Here is a 21095-nt window from a genome sequence, read left to right as displayed (position 1 = left end):
TTTTCTCTCTTTTCTTTCTAACGACTTTTCTTGCTTTCCTCTTCTGATTCTAACCCTAATCACCATTACAAGTGATGTTCGGAGCTTCCATGGCAATTTATTTGTATTAATTTCCAATTCAGTTTATTAGCTGTAATAACTAGTTGCATTAAACTCAATTTCCTTTTGCGATCCCAATTTCTCTTCTGTTATCGTAGTATATATGAGTTGGTATCAGAGCCCTTTCTAGGGCAACATGACAATTACAGAGATTACAAAATAATTTGAGATTTCAAATCATGACTTCAACTTTTTTTTAAAATATAAATGCGTTTCAGAAGTTTATATTTTATTAAAAATATTCAGCATTTAAAAACTCATGCTCCGTGAAGAGATTGCACGTGCTCTATATCATATGAAAATATAATATTAAAGAGTAATTACGTACTACTATTGTTGAGTAATGGATCCTCATAAAATTGTACAAGAACTTGAAAATTTTTTATAGTTTCATAACTTGTAAGATTTTTATATTTATGGGAAAAATATAATTTCATGTATCTCATTTCATATCACATATCCAAACGAGCTTAAATTGATAACTTGTGAGGATTTCATATTTTAAAAAAATATATATAATTTCATATATCATTTGATAAACAATCCATGGTAGAGATTAATCCAAAGACGATATTAAAAGAGTCAGCACTTGGCAGTTGAAAATTAATGAATCATTTGGTAAAATTTCAACAACATTTCCCTCACCTTTCTCTCATTTCTCTTCCTTTTCTGACTAACGACTTTTTTCCTTCCATCGTTTGATTCTAACCCTAATCACCATTGTAAGTGATGTTCAGAGCTTTCATGGCAATTTTTTTCTGTTAGTTTCAAATTCAGTTCATCAATTGTAATAACTAGTTGTATCAAATTCAGATTAACAAAAAATTTCTTTTGCGATTTCAATTTTTCTTCCGAAATTGTAGTATAAAGAAATTGGTATCAGAGCCCTTTCCAGGACAACACGACAATTACATAGATTACAAAATAATTTGAGATTTCAAATCATGACTTCAACTTTTTAAAAAATATAAAACGTGTTTCATAAGTTTATATTTTATTAAAAATATCCAGCATTTAAAAACTCATACTTCGTGAAGAGATTGTCTGTGCTCTATACCATATGAAAAAATAATATTAAAGAGTAATTAGGTACTACTATTGTTAAGTAACAGATCCTCATGAGATTGTACAAAAACTTGAGAAATTTTGATAGTTTCATAACTTGTAAGATTTTTATATTTATGGGGAAAATATAGGGCCCGTTTGGCCATGAAAATTTTTCTTATTTTTTCGAAAAAAAAAATCGAAGTTGGAAATTATGGTGTTTGGCCATGAAAATTCAAAAAATAATTTCAAAATTTTTTTCCGAAAAGGGAAAACAGATTTTTGGTGTTTTTACAATTTTCCAACTCCAATTTCAATTTTTATTATTATTATATATATCCCTAATCTTTTAAATTTTTACATAAAACTCTCCTTATAACATTACTTTTTCAATATTACGTATATAACAATTTTAAAGAATAAGATAACTATAATTTCAAACTTAATGCTATCCTAATTAATATATATCTATTTTTCTCTCTCATCATTATTTTTCTCCCTTATTTAAGACATTATTTTACTAATAATGATCCTAATTACTATAATATAATAATAATAATAATTTTTCCGTTGTGATACAGACGTTTAAGGAATTATAGTGGTGTAATTAATAATGGATAATCGTTTTCTATATTCATGGAATTAATAAAGTTGTAGCAGATTAGTTTACCATTGCTACAAATTATTCTCATTTTTAATTTGATTATATATATTATATTGTGTACATTTTTATTATACTATTCAAATATAAATAATTTATACCATATATATGCTAAAAATATAAATAGGTGATACATATTTTTCGTAAAAAATATGCCTAATTTAATAAATTTATACCTTAAATTGCAACTGCTACCTTTATATACCATAATACTTGGTATCTTTATACATAAAGTATTATATTTATACCCATAAATATATAAAGTATTATATTTATAACATAAATATACAGAGTATGCTATATATAAAGTTTATATCATGTATATACCATATATACACATATATAAATATACAAAGTATTAAGAAACATACTAAGCATATTTATAACATATATATACAAAGTATGTTATATATGAAGTTTATACCATGTATATACCATATACACATATGTATAAATATACAAAGTATAAAGAAACATACTAAGCATATTTATATATTTATGGTATATGATATAATATACCATAAATATGCAAAGTATCTTTTACATAGAAATAATTTTAAGGAAAAGACGAAAATGGCTAGTCGGCCAAACAAATTCCACCAAAAATAACCTAAGAATTGTAATTCCACTAATTAGCCATTTCGGCTACTTTTTAGTATACCAATTCATTGTTTTCTCTTTTTTTTTTTCCTTTGTTGGCTGCTCTTCTCACTCTTTCTCGCTATTCTTTTTTAAATTTTAAAAGTTATTTTTTAAATTTTAACAATTAAATATAATTTTCTGGTGTTTTTTCTCAATAATTTATAGTTAGAACAGAAAAAAAATCAATGCATTATATTTTTTATTCCTATTATTTATACTTTTAATATAATACAATTCTTAAAGATATATATTTATATATAATAATGATACAATTTCTATATATATACATATTCTATATAATAAGTATATCATTTTTATACATATTCTATACAATTTTTAACTATAATTATTATTTAAATACATATTTTAGACGACTCTATATAGTTTTTACATGCATTCTAAAAATGTATCAATCTAGTATAAGAGAGTATCAATTGAGTATATGGATACTGCAAGTTAATCAATATAGTATAAAAGTGTATTAATGTGGTATAAAAGAATATCAATTGGGTATAGGGATTGCATGTGCTTACGTAGAATTTCCTTTCTCTTTTTTTAAAAAGTGTATCAATATAGTATAAAAGCGTATCAATTTGCTATAAAAGTGTATCAATTGATGATAGAAACTGCATGTGTCCAATTGGGCCAAATGGCTAAAAAAGGGATTACTTTAGCCGACTGACTACAACATGTCCACCTTTTCAATTATGAGCCATTTTTTAAAATGTTCATCCCATGTCCTTTTTCCAATAATTTATTCACACTCAGTAAAATCTTATATGTATAAGAAAATTAAAGAAATAAATTAGCGGCACCCTAAAATTTAATAACAACTCATCCTTTTCTATTTTTTAGGAACGGAAAATAGAGGAAATAAATTCCTAAAAAATAATTTTATTTGAAAGATAATATTTGTTACCTAAAAAATAGGAAGCAGTGATCTGTTAATATAACATCTTAGTTTTCAACTCAAACTTCAACTCTAATTCTGAAAAATCTTAGTTTTCAATGCCAAACGGCTACATAATTTCATATCACATATCCAAACGAGCTTAAATTGATAGCTTGTGAGGTTTTCGTATTTATGAAAAAAAAATAATTTCATACATCATATCCCATATCCAAACGAACTTAAATTGATAACTTGTGAGGTTTTCATATTTATAGAAAAAAATATAATTTCATATATCTTCTTCATATTTATGAAAAAATAAATATAATTTTATATATGTGATTTCATATCACATGTCGTTTTTTATGAAAAAATAAATATAATTTTATATATGTGGTTTCATATCACATGTCCAAACGAGCTTAAAATGTTACCCAACATAAAATAAGGGCAAAAGTGTAAATGAGGCAAGTGAAGAGTGAAGGACAAAAACACGGATGGGCAAGACGGGTTACGGCATATTGAGGGTGGGGCATTTCATTTCTCCGCTTCCACACTCTCCTACACTTCTCTTCGCTTCTCTGTTCTTTTGGCGCAAACATTTTATATACACAAACGCATAAAAAAAAATTTCTCCAATTTTCAAACCACAATTAAACCTCCCTTGTTCTCCAAATCCAATTTACACAAAGAAGAGCGAGCGAGAGAAAGAGAAGAGAGAGAGAGAGAAACAGGCGATGCGATCGTGGTGGCTGCGGCTACGTTGGAGCCGATACACGGCGGTGCTGTCGGCGGTGGAGGAAGAGGAGGAGGAAGAGGGAGAATTAGGTCGTTAATGGCCTATTTGCAAATGAATTGGCAGCCGAATCTACTTAGCCATAGACGCAAAACTGGTCCTCCATTAGGGCTTAAAAACATCGGCAATACTTGTTATATCAACTCCGTTCTTCAGTGCCTTACTTATACACCTCCTCTTGCTTATTTCTGCCTCAAATCTCAACATTCCGATTCATGTAATTCCTCCACCTTTTGTTATACTCATATCGTTATGTGCTGTGTTTATGCGCTTTTTGAAGTAGAATTATTATTGGGGATTCATATAGCCGATTTTAATTAGTTTGGTATTATAATTTATAATTAGTGATTCGTATATTTAGTTGGTATGGTTTTCAGGGATTCAATAATAGTATGTGTTTCGCTGTGTTTATTATGCCCTTTTTTGAAGTAGCATTATTATTGGGGATTCCTAAAGCTGATTTGAATTAGTTTGGTATTGACGTGTGGCAGCAGCTGTTATGTTTACTACTGATTCATTATGTATTTCTCTGTGTTTATGCCCTTTTTGAAGTAGAATTGTTATTGGGGATTCCTATAGCCGATTTAAATTAGTTTGGTATTGACGCGTGGTACCAGCTGTTATGTTTATTACTGATTTGTATATTTAGTTGTTATTATTATCGAGGATTCAATAGAGTATAGACCCGATTGGTTATTGTGTTTATGCGCTATTGAAGTAGAATTATTGTTGGGGATTCATATAGCTGATTTCAATTAGTTTGATATTGGTGCGTCTTAGCTTCTGTTATGTTTATTACTGATTTGTATATTTAGTTGTTATGGTTTTCAGGGATTCAGTAGTAAGTGTTTCGCTGTGTTTCTGCCACAAATCTCAGCATTCTGATTCCTGTGTAATTTATTTCTTTCCCATTTATTACACTCGTATCCTTACCTGTTTCATTGTTTATGCCCTATTGAAGTAGAATTATTATTGGGAATTCACATAGCTGATTTTGATTAGTTTGGTATTGTCGCGTGGTAGCAGCTGTTATTGTTGTTGCTGATTCATATATTTAGTTGTTATATGGTTTTTGAGGATTCATATAGTATGTGTTTCGCCTTGTTTATGCTGCCCTATTGAAGTGGAATTGTTATTGGGAATTGTCGCGTTGTAGCAGCTGTTGTGTTTATTACTGATTCGTATACTTTGTTGTTATGGTTGTTGAGGAGTCAATAGTATAGGCCCGACTAGTTATTGTGTTTATGACCTGTTGAAGTAGAATTATTATTGGGGATTCATATAACTGATTCCAATTAGTTTGGTATTAAGGTGTGGTAACAGCTGTTATGTTTATTACTGATTAGTATAGTTAGTTATTATGGTTTTGAGGATTCATATAGTATGCATTTCGCTTTGTTTATGCTATATTGAAGCAGAACTGTTATTGGGGATTCATATAGCTGATTTCAATTAGTTTGATATTGTTACTGTTTGAGTCCCACATCGGTGGGTTAAAGGACCCTTGGTCTCCTTATATGGTCTTGGGCAATCCTCCTCTAATGAGCTAGCTTTTGAGGTTGAGTTAGACCCAAGGTCCATTTCTTTATCATGGTATCAAAGCCAGGCCCACCCAGTTCATTGTTTCTGATGTTGGGCCTCCCGTCTTATATTGTCCACGCTTCAGATGTCCAGCCCTGGGCGTGCGGGGGGTGTTGGAGTCCTACATCGGTGGGTTAAAGGGTCCTTGGTCTCCTTGTATGGTGTGGTCAATCCTCCCTTATGAGCTAGCTTTTGAGGTTGAGTTAGGCCCAAGGTCCATTTCTTTATCAGTTACGTTGTAGCAGCTGTTATGTTTATTACTGATTCGTATATTTAGTTTTTATGGTTATCGAAGACTCAATGATATAGACCTCATTAGTAATTGAGGTTTCATATAGTTGATTTATGTCAGTGTGTGTGCGTGTTTTTTTTTAGTTGGTACATGTCCTTAAATGCGCTATTGAAACTGATTGAATTATTGGAGATTCATATAGCTGACTCCAATTAGTTTGATATTGAGGTGTGGTAGCTGTTTATGTTTATTTGCTGATTTGTATATTGAACCTAATAGTTTGGGATTGAGTTGTTAGTATTTTTTTAAATAACCGTGGTGTCCAGGTCAGCTCTCGTGCACCTCGACTTAATCCACGACACCTGCCACTTCCTACTAGCAACAAATGCTAGGTAATTCTGTGCACCAAGGCAAGGACAAATGTGAAGAATCGCCTAGTATTTTGGTCTCTGCTGAAATTTGGACGTGAGACCTCAGTTTCTCACCTTACTTCATTGATCACTAGGCTACACCATTTGGTGCGAGGTGTTGGTTGTTATTGAAGTCTATTGAAGCTGAATGAGTATTTTAGCTGATCCCAATATGTTTGGTATTGAGGGGTGATAGTGATTATTGTTAGTGCTGATCCGTAAATTGAAGCTAATAGTTTGGGATGGAGCTGTTAGTTGAATGAATATCGGGGTTGTGTTTAGCGTACTCCTATTAGTTTGGTATTGAGGCGTGATAATGCTGTTATGGTTATTGCTGATTTGTATAATGAACCTAATAGTTGGGGATTGAGGTTTTAGTTTTTGTTGAAGCTGAATGAATTATTGGGGATTCATATAGCCGATTCCAATTAGTTTGTTATTGAAGCGTGGTAGTTGTTATGGTTATTACTGATTCCTATATTGAACCTAATAGTTTGGGATTGAGGTGTTCGTTTTTATTGAATTCTATTCAAGCAGAATGAATATTGGGGATTCGTGTAGCTGATTCCAATTAGTTTGGTATTGGTGGCTGTTATGGTTAATATTGATTCGTGTATTGAGCCTGATAGTTTGGGATTGACGTGTTAGTTGTCATTGAAGCCTATTGAAGCTGAATGAATATAGGGGATTCATATAGCTGATTCCAATTAGTTTGGTATTGAGGCGTGGTAGCTGTTATGTTTATTACTGATTTATATACTTAGTTGTTATGGTTATTGAGGATTCCATAGCGTATAGACCCAATTAGTTATTGAGGTTCATATAGCTGTCTCAAGTCACTCAACAATTTCTGAGTAGAAGCGTGATATTTGTAATATTTTTTTCCTTTTCTTTTAGCTTGGCTCAGTTAATTATTTTAAATAGTAGACTGATGGCCAAACCCCCTTTATGTTCTTAGATGCCCTGCTGGAGTTGAATGATAATTGGCGATTTTATTGCTGACTCCAGCTAATCTGTTATTGAGGCGTGTTAGTTGTTATGGTAATTGAGGATTCAATAGTATAGGCCACACTAGTTTGGGACTGAGGCGTGGTATTTCTTAGGGTTATTGAGGATTCATATAGCTGTTTCAAGTCACTCAGTTTGCTTTGAATTGAAGCATGATATTTGTAGTATTTTTTTAAAGCTTGCCTCAGCTGATTATTTTCAATAGTTGAGGTGTAGTTGGTAGATTGTTTGATTATGCCCTGGTTATTTTTAGCTTTTCTTGAATCCCATTCTATTGTGCAGGTGATTCTGGAGCTGCAGCTGCTTGTCCCTTTTGTATAATAGAGAAGCGAATAGCTAGGTCTTTGAGTATTGATTCAGCTCTAGATACTCCGTCCAAGATTAATAATTGCTTAAAGATTTTCGCTCAGCATTTTAGGTATGGGAGACAAGAGGATGCTCATGAATTCTTGCGCTATGTCATTGACGCCTGCCACAATACGTGTTTGCGGTTGAAGAAGTTGCAGCAGCAGAAAAGAAAGGGTGATGGAAGTGGTGTTGATGGGAATGGGAATACCATTGTTAAGGATATCTTTGGTGGTGCTCTACAGAGCCAGGTCAAGTGCTTGTCATGTGGTGCTGAGTCAAATAAGGTGGACGAGATCATGGATGTGAGTCTTGATGTGTTGCACAGTAGCTCACTTAAAGATGCTTTGCAGAAATTTTTTCAGCCTGAGGTTTTGGATGGAAACAATAAGTACAAGTGCGAGAAGTAAGTATTATACTCTTTCCATTTCCCTAATTTGTACTGTATGATAAATCTGCTGTTATAAGCTCCTGTTTGTGCACCTGTTGGATTAGAACTTACACTTGTTTAGCTGCAAGAAATTGGTGACAGCAAAGAAGCAAATGTCAATTCTTCAAGCACCAAATGTTCTCGTCATTCAGCTCAAGGTACAAACAGTTGGAATTTTCTGTCGTTTATGTTTTACTGTCAACTGCCAATGCTAACTTATTTTTGGTTGTGGATAGAGGTTTGAAGGAATATATGGCGGGAAGATTGATAAGTCCATTGCTTTTGAGGAAGTTCTAGTGCTTTCAAGCTACATGTGCAAAGGGAGTCAGGTGTGTGCAGCAGTGATTAAGTTCAATATATGCTGTTTTGCTCCCCTATCACTTGATTTATTCTTTCCCAAATAAACTCAGACCATCTTTTAATCAAACTGTTTTACTGTGGTGTCAACTGTAAAATCTTGTAGCTTTTCCACCATTATATTTGGAGAAAATCATTATGTGGTATTGACCCTATTTGTTCAGCACTATTGCACTTCTCCAGAGCCTGCCATGGCAGTTGGTTTTCAAAATGATTAACATTCTATTTGACAAGGAGTTTTGCATCTTCAATTTTTTACCATTTAACTGGATTATTGTTTCACATGTAACTGAAAGGTCCTTGTCATCAATCATCATTTGATAGGCTAACATTGTAGACACTGATGGATGATGTTTTCTCGAATTCGAATGATAGATATAGTTGCTATTAGTTTCTATCCGCCATCTGTGATGTTCTCTTCATTTTTGTAATTCACCTCTTTTCTAAGGAGATCCATAGAAGATTTAAATATGACATGTACTAAAACAAGTTTTAAGGAAATCACAGAGTTGTCTAGATAACTAAGGGGCTGTTTGGCTGCCAAAATGGACATCATTATATAATTGCTATCCTTTTTTCCCCTGGATTATAATTAAAGAGATGGTATTACTATTCTTTTTCCTTGGGCTTGATGACTCGTATTGGCCTTGAACAAAATTGCATTCTTAATTGCAAAAGTTACTGCAGAGTTATAAAGTGGTTCTGATGTGGGGTAGTGGATAGAGAAAAAATCAATGGAGGGAGCTCAAGTGGGTAGATATGCCACCAACAACAATTACCCTGGGGCATTGGAAGTGTAAGAGATGATGATCCTAGTGAATGTGAGGGGGAAGCTATGATGCTAATAGTTTGAATAAGGGGTCTATAATGGGAGAATGAAGAAGCTAGAATGGATGAGAACTATCGGTGGGAGGATGGGAGGGTCCTATCTTGCTGTGTACTGATGTAACTGGGATAGGGGAAGAAGATGGAAGGAAGAGATAGAATGAGCCGGGTTTGATCTTGTGCCATCTATAATTGCTGATCAAAATGCAATTTTGACTAATGCCTCATCTTACTAATTCCTGAAATGTTATCACCAACTCTTGGACGGATCAATATAGGGAGGTCCAGCTCTGCAATAAGAGACATAGGGAACAAGGGAATGCGTGCAATTAATTTCACTTGCATTTGGAATCTACACATGTAGTTATGGGTTTTCGATTAAAACTACACGGACTAATTTCTCTGCACAGTTTGGTCATTCTTCCCGTATCTGTCTATAAAATCTGCATAAAAGAAAGGGCTGAACCATATACTTTTGATATAAGATACTAATTGTACTAGTATTTTTTTAGAAGGGGCTTGGAATATGATTCTGCCTGAGTTAATGTGGGTAGTTTGCATTGAGAGAAGTAGGAGGTTTTGAAGGAGTAGAGTTTCTCTCCATTGAGGAATAGTCTCGGATCCCTTATTTTCTTTTCATGTGAACAAAAAGTCCCTGTTGTATAGATGATTGAGGATGGAGTTTGTAGAGGATAATATTCTGTAGATTCTTTACTTTTTGATATACCTCTTGTATACAGCCATTTTGGCTATGTTTATGAATGAAAACTCACTTCCTTAATAAAAAAAGTATACTGGTGTGTTACTTTACATTAAAAGAAGATAATTTCTACTGGTGAACTCCCTTCTTCCTCACTAACTTATGGATGTTCTCCAATCTTCAATTTGGGAAATCTGTGGTCTCATATGTACGTAATTCAGGATTCAGGTAAGCTCATCATATTAACAGTGATGGAATAAGGATTTTTATTGGAGAAGTTAAACTGGCTGAGTTTGTGCTTCTCAGAGAGTTCGTTTTGTATATGGTTTTGGGAGACAATGTTTTTTGGCATTCTTGTAGTTTCAAGATTTATAATGGGTTGCATCAATTTGGGCATAATAATATGTGGTGCTTGTTGGTGTATTTGAACGGTCTTCTTTATTAATTGTACCTGTAATTCCTGCTGGCTGAACCGTAGTGTGCCTATTCACATAAAATAAGGTTAATGATGTGGAGTGGTAATGTTCATCCTAGCTGATTGAACAACAAACTTCTAGTAAATAATTTGAGAAATAAGCTACATCTCTCTCGTAGTCCAGTTACTTTATGTCCTTTATTTTGCAGGATCTGCATCCAGAATACAACCTTTTTGGAACTATTGTCCACTCAGGCTTTTCACCAGATTCAGGGCATTATTATGCGTATATCAAGGTGACAACTTCATTTCGTATTAATTGCCCCTGTGAAGTATTAAAAAGCTATTAAAAATAAAAGTCAAAATCATTTGCGTTATAACTTCACGTGCAAAAGTTGCTGTGTCGTCAACATCAGTACTGGTGGAAAAATATCTGTCTAGCCAGGCTTTCAAGAGTCAACTTTTTATTTACTTTTCGTTCCTTATTTGGTACTGTAAAATATAATAGTAGTTAGATGACAGGCAATCAATAGTTTTGTGTTGCCTGATTTTTTTGTGTTTTGATTTTGGTTGGCTGTTTAATAGGATGCTGTGGGTCGTTGGTACTGCTGTAATGATTCTTATGTCTCTCTTTCAACCTTGCAAGAAGTTTTGTCGGAGAAGGTGTACATCCTCTTCTTCTCTCGTACCAAACAGAGGCCACCACCTACCAAGACATGTTTATCGAGTAATGGGTCAAAGTCCAATCATTCCAATGGCCTGGTGAAATCCAAAATATCGACCAGTGACATTGCAAAATTAGAAAATGGAACACAAGTTTTAAGCCATCCCCCCGAGAAAGAAAATGTAACGACGTCTAAGGTCAGTAAAATGCATTCAAGCCCAGTGAGGGAGTTGGGCATATTTGGAAGATCTTCCTTCAAGAAGATACCTACCTCTGGTAATATCAAAATTGTTCTTCATCAAAGAGAATCTAGCAATAGAACTGGTGATGTGAGAGCATCAGTTCTTACAGAGAAAGATAGTACATCATTACCAGACAGGAAAGGCGTTAGCAAAAGTTGTGATAATGGTCAAATGAAAACATCTCATGCCTTGACGAATGGAAATGGAAAACCTCCAATTGTAGCAACCAGCTCTGTAGCAGACGGTCCCCATAAAGATTATGGTGGAAGTAATGGAAAGGCTGTAGAAAGGGAATCATGCCACAAAGAGGTGACTAGATCATCATCCTTAGCAAATGGAAATGGCAAAATCCAGAGTGTTGCAACTGATGATACCTTGAGGGGAAGTCTGCATAGAAATAATGGGGAGAATAGTGAAATCCCAGCAGCAAGAATTTCTTTGTACAAGGAGACATCCAATGGCCATGTTGAATCTTCTTCTATCTCAGGTTCAAAGAGAAAATCACCAGATCAGTGCATCCTGCTTGAGCAAGATGCTCTGTCTCGTGCACAGGTGGAAGAGTTAAAAAAAGAGTATGTTGCTCTATCTTAGAATTCCTGCAATCCTCTGCCTTAGTATTTGTTATACTACATTGTTAGAAGTTTTGAACTCATTGTAGTTGTCCTTACATTTGTTAGAACGTGAGATTATGTTCTTCAAAAATGCTAGGGGATTCTTACTTTCTTTTACGTGTTTTGTTCTAGGAAGTAACTTTTGCTGAATTTTGATCTTGCGTTTTGCTGGGGTTATCCTGATTGCATAGGATGCCAATGCATTTCGCGTTGTGTTGTTGTCTCTCTTAATTAGGCCATATATTGTATATCCTTAGAGTTAATAAGCTAGAACCACTAATCTCTATGATGTTGGTTAGCCATATCTTATGTTGGCCTCGCTAACAATGTACATGGAAGAGTTCTTAGAAGGAGGTTGAGTAGGAATTTTGACCTAAGCTGATGAGTCTAATATTTATTGTTCTGTAGCTATTTAATCTGGAAGCTCCCTTTTTCTGTTATCTCCTTTAGTGTTTAGAGATAGTGAAATACTATCTGCTTTCTGTCTCTAAATAAACTTTTAACAGTTTTATCGTATCTCCACAAAGTGATTATTTTAATTTATCTTTCTAATGATTTTCAGGCTCCATAAGGAGGCTGCATTAGCTCTAAAAACATGTGGTTGGTCAGACGAAGTTTATACTTTTATGCGTTCGAAGAAGTCGGGGGCACAATCAGACTTTCAAGCATCAGACATTAATGCGATGAAGTATGTTCTCTATCTAACTTTGCAGTTTGAAGTAGTTCAATTAAGAGCACTTGTTTTTCCTTTAGGTTGGGAGTTTCTTCCCTCTTCTTTGTTTTAATACAATTTCGATAAATTAGATGCTATGGAAAGCTTGAATATATGGGGGGTACTCTTACCTTGTTTCTTATTAGTTGCTTATTCCGAACTGGTTTGACCTGCTATCTTTTTATGCCTTTTTTGCTGGATGATGCAGTATCTTACTACCTTCATAAAAGTAACCTAACATTTCCGTGTACATGTTTTAGTATTGGGGCGTAGTTGCTTAGATTTTCCTCATCTTTGCAGTCCTACTAAATTGAATGGCAATAATGCAATCCAATTTTTCTTCTTCATCTTTGTGTTAGTTACACTACGTCGGTCAAGCTGGACATGGATTGTCTTTCATAGGGGTGATGGTGATAATGGGAAAAGATTAAGAGGTGACTTGATGTGAGTTTGTATATTAAACATAATGAAGTTAATTACTGGCAGGTATGTTGGGTGAAGAAAATATAATTGTTTGGTCGCCAATATCGAAACTGGTTATGCTGGGGTTTCATATTTTAATTTTATGTGACGAGTTGATTTTATTGGTTAAGTTTGATAACCAGCCATGGTGGTGTAGTGTTGTCCCTTTTTATTTTGGTGCAATTATTAAGGAATATTTGACCTATTATTCTGCTCCCTTTGTCCCAATACATGTGGTGCACTTTCCGTTCTACTCTATACAAAAAGAATGTCAGCTTTCTATAGTTAGAAGCAACTCAACTTTAAATTTCCCGTTTACCCTTAATGAAATGCTTCATAGCCACACAAATGGTCCAAGGTTTGTTTTAGACCACAAATTTCAAGAGTTTTCCTTTCTTTCGTAAATTTTATGCCAGGGCAAATGCTGCCACATGAATTGGATGGTGGGAGTACTCAAATGTAAGTGGTCAAAAAATGAGCATAAGCCATAAAATGGATTTTAGGAAAAAATTTAACAGTGTTAGGATTGAAGTAAGTCCCAAAATGTTTCTTAGAGTTGTGGGGAAATCACGGAGAAGTGTGCAGAAGAAATATCTTGCAAACTGCGCAACAAGTTCTTAATTTGAGAAAATGGATTTAGTTTAAGGACCAATGCTATTGTATAGGACATAGTGCTGCCCAGTTGAGAATACCTATGTTCTAAAGGTGAAGGTAGTGGAGATGAGAATGTTCAGATGGATGTGTGGGCATATCATGAGAGATAGGACTAAGAACCAAGTTATACGAGACAAAAGGATTACTAATCCTTAATGTTTCGAGGAATCCTTCATCTGGGAGTGGCTTCCGAGCGGATAAGATGAGGGAAGCAAGACAGAGAGTGGAACTTGGTTGTTGCAGGAGTTAAGAGAGGTGGAGGTAGGCTGAAGATGTACTGGGGGAGGTGTTTAGTAGGTAGTTGAGTGTTATCGTACTTCCAGTTGTATGATTTAGGTACCGTGTAGTTTCTTTAGCTATTTTCTCGTCTCTTCTCTTTTTTCTTACTTTCCGGTGTCGGTTATATTCCTTGAGCGAAGGGTCTACTAGAAACAATCTCTCTACCCCGCAAAGGTAAAGGTAAGGTCTTTGTACATCCTACCCTTCCTTGATTCTACTTGTGGGATTACACTAGGTACGATGTTGTTGTTGGACTTGGTTTAGGGACCGTTGTGAGTGAAGGTGTTAAAAGGGTACGAGGTAGATCTGGTTTAGGGACCGTTGTGAGTGAAGGTGTTAAAAGGGGACGAGGTAGATCTGAAATAATTTGGAAGTAAGTTGTCTTGAAAAGACAAAATCTCTTGGATCCTCACAGACCTAGCAAAAGTAGGTCAAGCTAGAAGAAAAAGATCTGAATAGGCAGGCAAATACCTATCAGTTGGGACCATGTTTTTGTTACATTAGTATGTTTACTTTAGGTCTTGTATTTTCTAGGAGTCTTTTGGTCTTTAGTGAGACTTTTTTTTTTTTGGAAACTAGTAACATATGTATTAAAGCAGTACTAAAGTACTGAAGAAAATCATATTTACAAACAAACAAAAGGGAGTATGATCTTCCCGAGAGCTAAACCTATTCCAGATGGACCCTAAAGCATCTAGAATTGACTGTCTCATTAGAGTAGACATTTGTACACCAGAGTAGGGGTGACAAACGGGCGTATTGGATTGGATTTGGACGGGTTAAATACGGATCGAGCAAAAATGGTTTGGATTGCAATCCACTCATATAAATATGGGTAAATATGAATTTGGTCAAATATGGATTGGGTAAAAATGGTTTCAACCCACTTTAACTCCTAAGCCAAAAACATAAAACTTATATATCATATCAACTTGATTTTTTTTCCATTTCTTTTTTTTAAGTCTTTTCTTTTTAGTTTTTTTTGCCTCTTTTCTATATGTAGCCTCTAGTTTTTTTTTTTTTCATTTTTTTGTCATTTTTTCCCCTCTCTATTCTATCTCTACCCTTTGCCCTTTGTTTCTCTTTCTTTTTTCTTTTTTTTCCTTTTCCTTTTTAGTCTCCTTTTTTTCTATTTTTTATTTTTTTGTTTTTACTTCTTTCTCATTTTTTTCTTTTTTGGTTGTATTTTATGTTTTATATTTTTTTTATTTTCGAAGAACATGGTTACGTCGAGTACAAATTATGGATGATGACTAAAATATCGTAACCACCTAGTATATTTGTTTTCACCATCATTTTTTTTCTTTTTCCTTTTCTCCTTTTTCATTATTTTTTCTTTTTGATTTTTTTTGTATTTTTTTCTTCAATTCTCTCTTTACGCTTTTTTCTCTCTTCTATCTCTAACTTCTACCTCTCTTTCTATTTTTTTTTCTATTTTTGGTTTCCTTTTTTTTTTTTTAAGGATTACGAAAATACCATAAGCGCATATTGATTTATATTCGCCCAACATTTATAATCGAGGGATATGTGGATCCTCAACCATATATATTTTAGTCTCAAGAAAATACAATTAATTTATATACTTTTTTTTATTTTTTCATCCGGTGTCCGGTGCCTGCATTGGAGCCCCGACTAATCCGGATCGGGCGTTGCAGGGCCCATTCAGGTGGCAGCGCTCCCAACAGAGTTTTCTCCATAATCAGGGTCGTACCTCGACCTCTGATTAAGGGTGGAGCAGCCCCATCCACTGCACCGCAACCTATGTTGATTTTAATTCATATACTTATTTGTATGTAAATACAAATGATAAATTTCACATATTGACAACTAAACTATTCAAATACAAATAATAAATTTATTTGAAATATATAGTATGATACAAATAAATTTAAAGTAAAAAAATATAAAATGCAATGACAAAAAAAAGATGAGGAAAAGAATATAAAAAAATAAGAAAAATGACAAAAATGATGAACCAAGAATGAAAAAGGGGGAAACGGAAATACAAAAAAAAAATGCAAAGAAATAAAATTGAAAAAGAAAAAAATGATGAAAAAGAAGAAAGAAAAAAAGTGTAAGAAACGAGTAAAAAATAAGTGGAAAAAATGAAAAAGAAAAAAAAGTAAATTAAAGGAAAAAAGAAAGAAAAAAATAATAAAATATAGAAAAAAAATAATAATAAAGGAGTGAGACTATGGATTATATTTAATTGATAAGAGATGTTATGAATTATATAGGCTAAATGGGATAATTAGAAGCTTATATTTATTAACCAATATAGGTCTCAAGCGAATACGAATGATGAAATAAGAATGAGAAAGGGGAAAGCGAAAAAAAAAAAGAATACAAAGAAAAAAGAAATAAAAATAAAAAATAAAAAAATAGATGAAAAAATGAGAAAGAAAAAAAGAAATTACAAGGAATGAGTAAAAAAATAAAAAAAATGAAAAAGAAAAAAAATAAATTAAAGGAAAAAAAAAAGAAAAAAAGAAGAAGAAAAGAAACTAGAAAAGAAACTAGAAAAGAAAAAAAACTGAAACTTTAAGCATAGGTGGATGATCTCTGTATTTAAATGGGTACCCATATTTTATCCATTTTGTCCATATTTGTATGAGCTTTTAAAATGAGTTGAAGTTCATATTTACCCATTTGAAATATGAGTGATCCAATTCACTAAATATGGGTTAAATGGATTCTTTTTACAAATATGGGCTGAAATTGCCACCCCTACACCAAAGACAGAACAACAAAATACATTTAAGTTTGACCTCCTGTAAGTTGTTGCTCTTATTCTCAAAACATCTATCATTTCTCTCTCTCAATGTAGTCCACCAAATACAGGCCGGAATCATCCTCCATCTGCTTCTGTCTCTAGCTCCGAAACCAGCCTCATCCCAAATGAATAGAGTATCATCAATCTTGCTAGACATAGTCCAAGAAATGCCTTTGAGATTTAGGAAAATCTGCCACAACTGGTTAGTGAATCTACAATCCAGCAAAAGCTGTCTAGCAGTCTCTGCATCTTTTCCACATAAAGAACACCTATTGCATAAAGAGATTCCCTTCTTGGAGACATTGTCCAAGGTCAGGACTGCCTCATTGGCCAGAAGCCAAGTGAAACATGCCACTTTGTGTGGCACTTTGGTTTTCCAGATATGCTTCCATGGCCATTTGAGGCGCTGACCATCATATTGGTTTGCTTGCTTGTATCCATCTTTTACCTTGTATATGCCTTTACTGTACCCTTGCCACTATAAATAATCTTCTCCTCTTTTCAAACCTTGAAAGTTCTCCAAAATTGTATAAAGTTCAATCATTTTGGGAATTTTCCAGTCATTAAGATGTCTTCTCAAAATCAGATCCCACCCTCATTGTGTCCACATTTCAGCAACTGTCTTTTGTTGGTCTTGAGCCAAGGCAAAAATTATCTGGAAAAAGATCTTTTAGGCTCCCAGGATCCAACCATTTGTCAATCCAGAAGCTAGTTTTGCTCCCATTTTGCACCTTAATAGTTGAATGGCTACTTAAGAATGGGCAAAAAACTCTGATAGACTTCCAGAGGCTAAAACCATATGGAGTGTGTACCTCTTTTGTTACCCATTTATTGAGCTCCTCATACTTACTCTTGATGACTTTACACCACAGAGCCTGATTCTCCTGCTGGTATCTCCACATAAAGAACACCTATTGCATAAAGAGATTCCCCTCTTGGAGACATTGTCTAAGGTCAGGACTGCCTCATTGGCCAGAAGCCAAGTGAAACATGCCACTTTGTGTGGCACTTTGGTTTTCTAGATATGCTTCCATGGCCATTTGAGGCGCTGATCATCATATTGGTTTGCTTGCTTGTATCCATCTTTTACCTTGTATGTGCCTTTACTGTACCCTTGCCACCATAAATAATCTTCTCCTCTTTTCAAACCTTGAAAGTTCTCCAAAATTGTATAAAGTTCAATCATTTTGGGAATTTCCCAGTCATTAAGATGTCTTCTCAAAATCAGATCCCACCCTCATTGTGTCCACATTTCAGCAACTGTCTTTTGTTGGTCTTGAGCCAAGGAAAAAATTATCTGGAAAAATATCTTTTAGGCTCCCAGGACCCAACCATTTGTCAATCCAAAAGCTAGTTTTGCTCCCATTTTGCACCTTAATAGTTGAATGGCTACTTAAGAATGGGCAAAAAACTCTGATAGACTTCCAGAGGCTAAAACCATATGGAATGTGTACCTCTTTTGTTACCCATTTATTGAGCTCCTCATACTTACTCTTGATGACTTTACACCACAGAGCCTGATTCTCCTGCTGGTATTTCCATAGCCACTTAAACCTTAAGAGCTTTACTTTGAATCTTAAGGTTTTTGATTCCTAAACCTCCATGTTTTTATACTTCTAATGATATTCTTCCATTTGACCAGATGAAAGCATTTTCTTTCCTTGTTCCCTTGCCATAGAAAATTCCTTCTGATTTTGTCCAACCTTTGAGCAACTGATTGAGGTATATGAAAGATGGAAAACATATATGTAGGTAGGGCATCTAGCACAGAGTTTATCAAAGTCAATCTCCCTCCCATTGATAAGTATTGTGTTCTCCATCTAGCTAGTTTTTTCTCACATTTCTCCAGAATTGGGTTCCAAATATCTATGGATCTAGACTTTGCACCCAATGGCATTCCCACTCCTCCATATCAGGAATCACATTAATTGGATATAAGTGACTCTTGTTCCAGTTAATGTGGAGACCAGATATAGCCTCAAAATAGACTAGGATTAGTCTTGGAATTAACAATTGTTCATCTTCAGCACCACAGAAAATTAAGGTGTCATCCGCATACTGCAAATGTGTGATCTCTACGCTTCTCCCAACCACATTGCTAACTTCAAAACCTTGTATACTTCCTTCTGCCTTAGCAATATTTAGCATGTTGTTGAGTCCTTCCATTGCTATGATGAAGAGAAAAGGTGATAGAGGATCCCCTTGTCTTATTCCTCTATTTGCATTGAAAAAACCTTTAGGAGACCCATTAATGCCAACAATTATTATTATTGTTGTTGTACAGTATGAGGTCTAAGACTAGGCTTAAATTAAGCAGTATGGTCAGTGAGGATTCTTATGGCCGATCCCAACTTGCCCAGGATTGAGGTGTAGTAGTTCTTGGACTTGGTCTAGGGACGAACTAAAACAAAAAGAAGCAAAATGAAATTTCCCGCTTTATCTTTTTCTGTGAAACAGGGGAAATACTCCTCTTTTTGAATCCAGATCTGATTGTTGTACATTGACGAGTAAAAATTCCCTGAATCCACTGCTCACATCATGTGCTGTTTGTTTTTGCATTGTAATGCAAAATTCTTTTGAATAAAAATATAAAGGAAAAATACCATTTGAGCACCCCAAGACTAAGTTGCTCGGACTCTCCAGAAATGTTGCCGCACTCGTGTCGGATCCTTCAAAAATACACTATTTTTGGAGGATCCGACACACACCCGCAAACGCCCCAAGATCTTTGTTTCTTATTCTTATATAATTGTCCTCGTTGCTGCTGTTGTTTGATGACGATGTTGCTGTTGTTTTTTGTTTGGAGGTAGATTGTTACTGCGCCTTAATGCATTATTGATATTTGTAACAAGTGTACTTGACTTGAAATGTATCCGTAGTTGAACACAACAATTTCAAAGAGTGTTAAGATTCTTTCATTTTCTTTTACAGTCCCATAAAAGTTTTTCGGAAAATTAAAAATTTTGGGTAGAAAAGATTTAACTGTAGTTTCATCATTGTGGTCATTATGTACTTCTCTGAGTAGCAATTGCATATTTGCATGTGGTCAATCATGAAAGGAACACGAGGATAAAATGGTGGACTTGAGATCCACTGATCTATGTATTATCATTTGGCTACCTGTTATTTCTTGAACTATGGAAATCTGTATTTGCGGAACTTGTATTGCCCATGAACAATTATCATGGAGTCCATTACTAACACTATTATTTAGATCTGACGTGAGAGTATGACAAGGCTTACTCATGCCTTTATATTCTCCATCTTCTTTTTATCTTACAAGTTACAACTGAGAATGTTCGTGCTAAATATTGTTCATCTTGCAGGAAGTTATTGATTGCAGATGCCAAACCAATGTTTATCTCACGAATTCCTGAATCATTGAAGAGCAGTCTTATTGAACGCCTAACATCATTTAGTCAAGGAACACCACCCTCCAGTACCTAAGCATACTAGGCAGAGTCAGAGTAGTCTTTTCAGGTTTTAAGGTGCCAGATCATGATACCTGTCGGTCTGTCAGCTGCCATTGCTTGCGGTTCCATTGTATTTCACATGAATTATACCTTAGAAAATTTTCCAGTCCATTGACAATGGTGCTGATTTATTTGGCCTGTATTCTTTGTCACTTGGAGATGGGATGTTTGTTTGTGGTAACTAGTATCTTATGTCACATGGTGAAGGTAGCAGATGACTACAAGTTGTCCTAGAGTACTTCACTCAGATGTGATATGTTGCCAAAGATGTTCAATCAAGTTAAAAGAGTAATCGAAGTACCATCATCATATTCTGTAGCAATTTTCTTGAGAGGCAGGAGAGCCTATAAAAGGATGCGTAAATTCCTTCCGAGCTGTATTATATATGCCCTTTTTGGCCGTAGTGTAGCATGTAATCCTCATTTTATGGATGCTTACCAATTTTTTTCCATAAAATTGTGGTCGGGGTTGTATTCTTGAATCTAGAGTTGAGCTATTACTTTTGAACATAAATGATAGTACCATCATCAGAATGATTGTTGAAGGAATTCCATATTCATAGATTTGTATCTCAGACTTTTCATCTGTATTATAGTAGTTCCTTACTTTGATTGGTGTTCCTCAAGGGGTTTGTTACTTAGATTACATATTCGAGCCCTGAGCTACGTGCACCATGCTTGATACTTCAGTTTTAAGAAAATGTTAAAGGGACAGATTCATTATCCTCAAGCAAAAAAATGTTAAAAGGGGCAGATTCATTAACCTCGAGTTAAAAAAATGTTAAAAAG

General features: G+C 34.4%; 1 protein-coding gene across 2 annotated transcripts; it reads left to right on the top strand.

Moving 5' to 3' along the window:
* The first annotated feature begins 3844 nt into the window (after nucleotides 1-3844).
* On the top strand, nucleotides 3845-20926 carry LOC107852021 (ubiquitin carboxyl-terminal hydrolase 25). 2 transcript variants are annotated; one of them, XM_016697066.2, is made up of 8 exons: nucleotides 3845-4351; nucleotides 7648-8116; nucleotides 8223-8298; nucleotides 8377-8469; nucleotides 10647-10733; nucleotides 11023-11915; nucleotides 12517-12642; nucleotides 20161-20926. In XM_016697066.2, exons 1-8 carry the CDS (start codon nucleotides 4174-4176, stop codon nucleotides 20279-20281), a joined length of 2043 nt encoding a protein of 680 aa, XP_016552552.1. In that variant the 5' UTR covers nucleotides 3845-4173; the 3' UTR covers nucleotides 20282-20926. The 2 variants fall into 2 exon arrangements, with proteins under 2 accessions (XP_016552552.1, XP_047271462.1); XM_047415506.1 differs by lacking the exon at nucleotides 20161-20926 and adding an exon at nucleotides 13026-14875.
* The last annotated feature ends 169 nt before the right edge of the window (nucleotides 20927-21095 follow it).

This window comes from Capsicum annuum, chromosome 7 (assembly GCF_002878395.1).
Source record: "Capsicum annuum cultivar UCD-10X-F1 chromosome 7, UCD10Xv1.1, whole genome shotgun sequence".
NCBI lineage: Eukaryota > Viridiplantae > Streptophyta > Magnoliopsida > Solanales > Solanaceae > Capsicum > Capsicum annuum.
This window is presented reverse-complemented; position numbering and strand designations above follow the sequence as displayed.

Excerpts from the sequence above, each read along its gene's own strand:
- LOC107852021 (XM_016697066.2), top strand. The coding sequence starts at position 4,174 with ATGGCCTATTTGCAAATGAATTGGCAGCCGAATCTACTTAGCCATAGA. Across the intron at positions 4,352-7,647 it reads ATCTCAACATTCCGATTCAT|GTGATTCTGGAGCTGCAGCT; the intron begins GTAATTCCTCCA and ends TCTATTGTGCAG. Across the intron at positions 8,117-8,222 it reads AATAAGTACAAGTGCGAGAA|CTGCAAGAAATTGGTGACAG; the intron begins GTAAGTATTATA and ends ACACTTGTTTAG.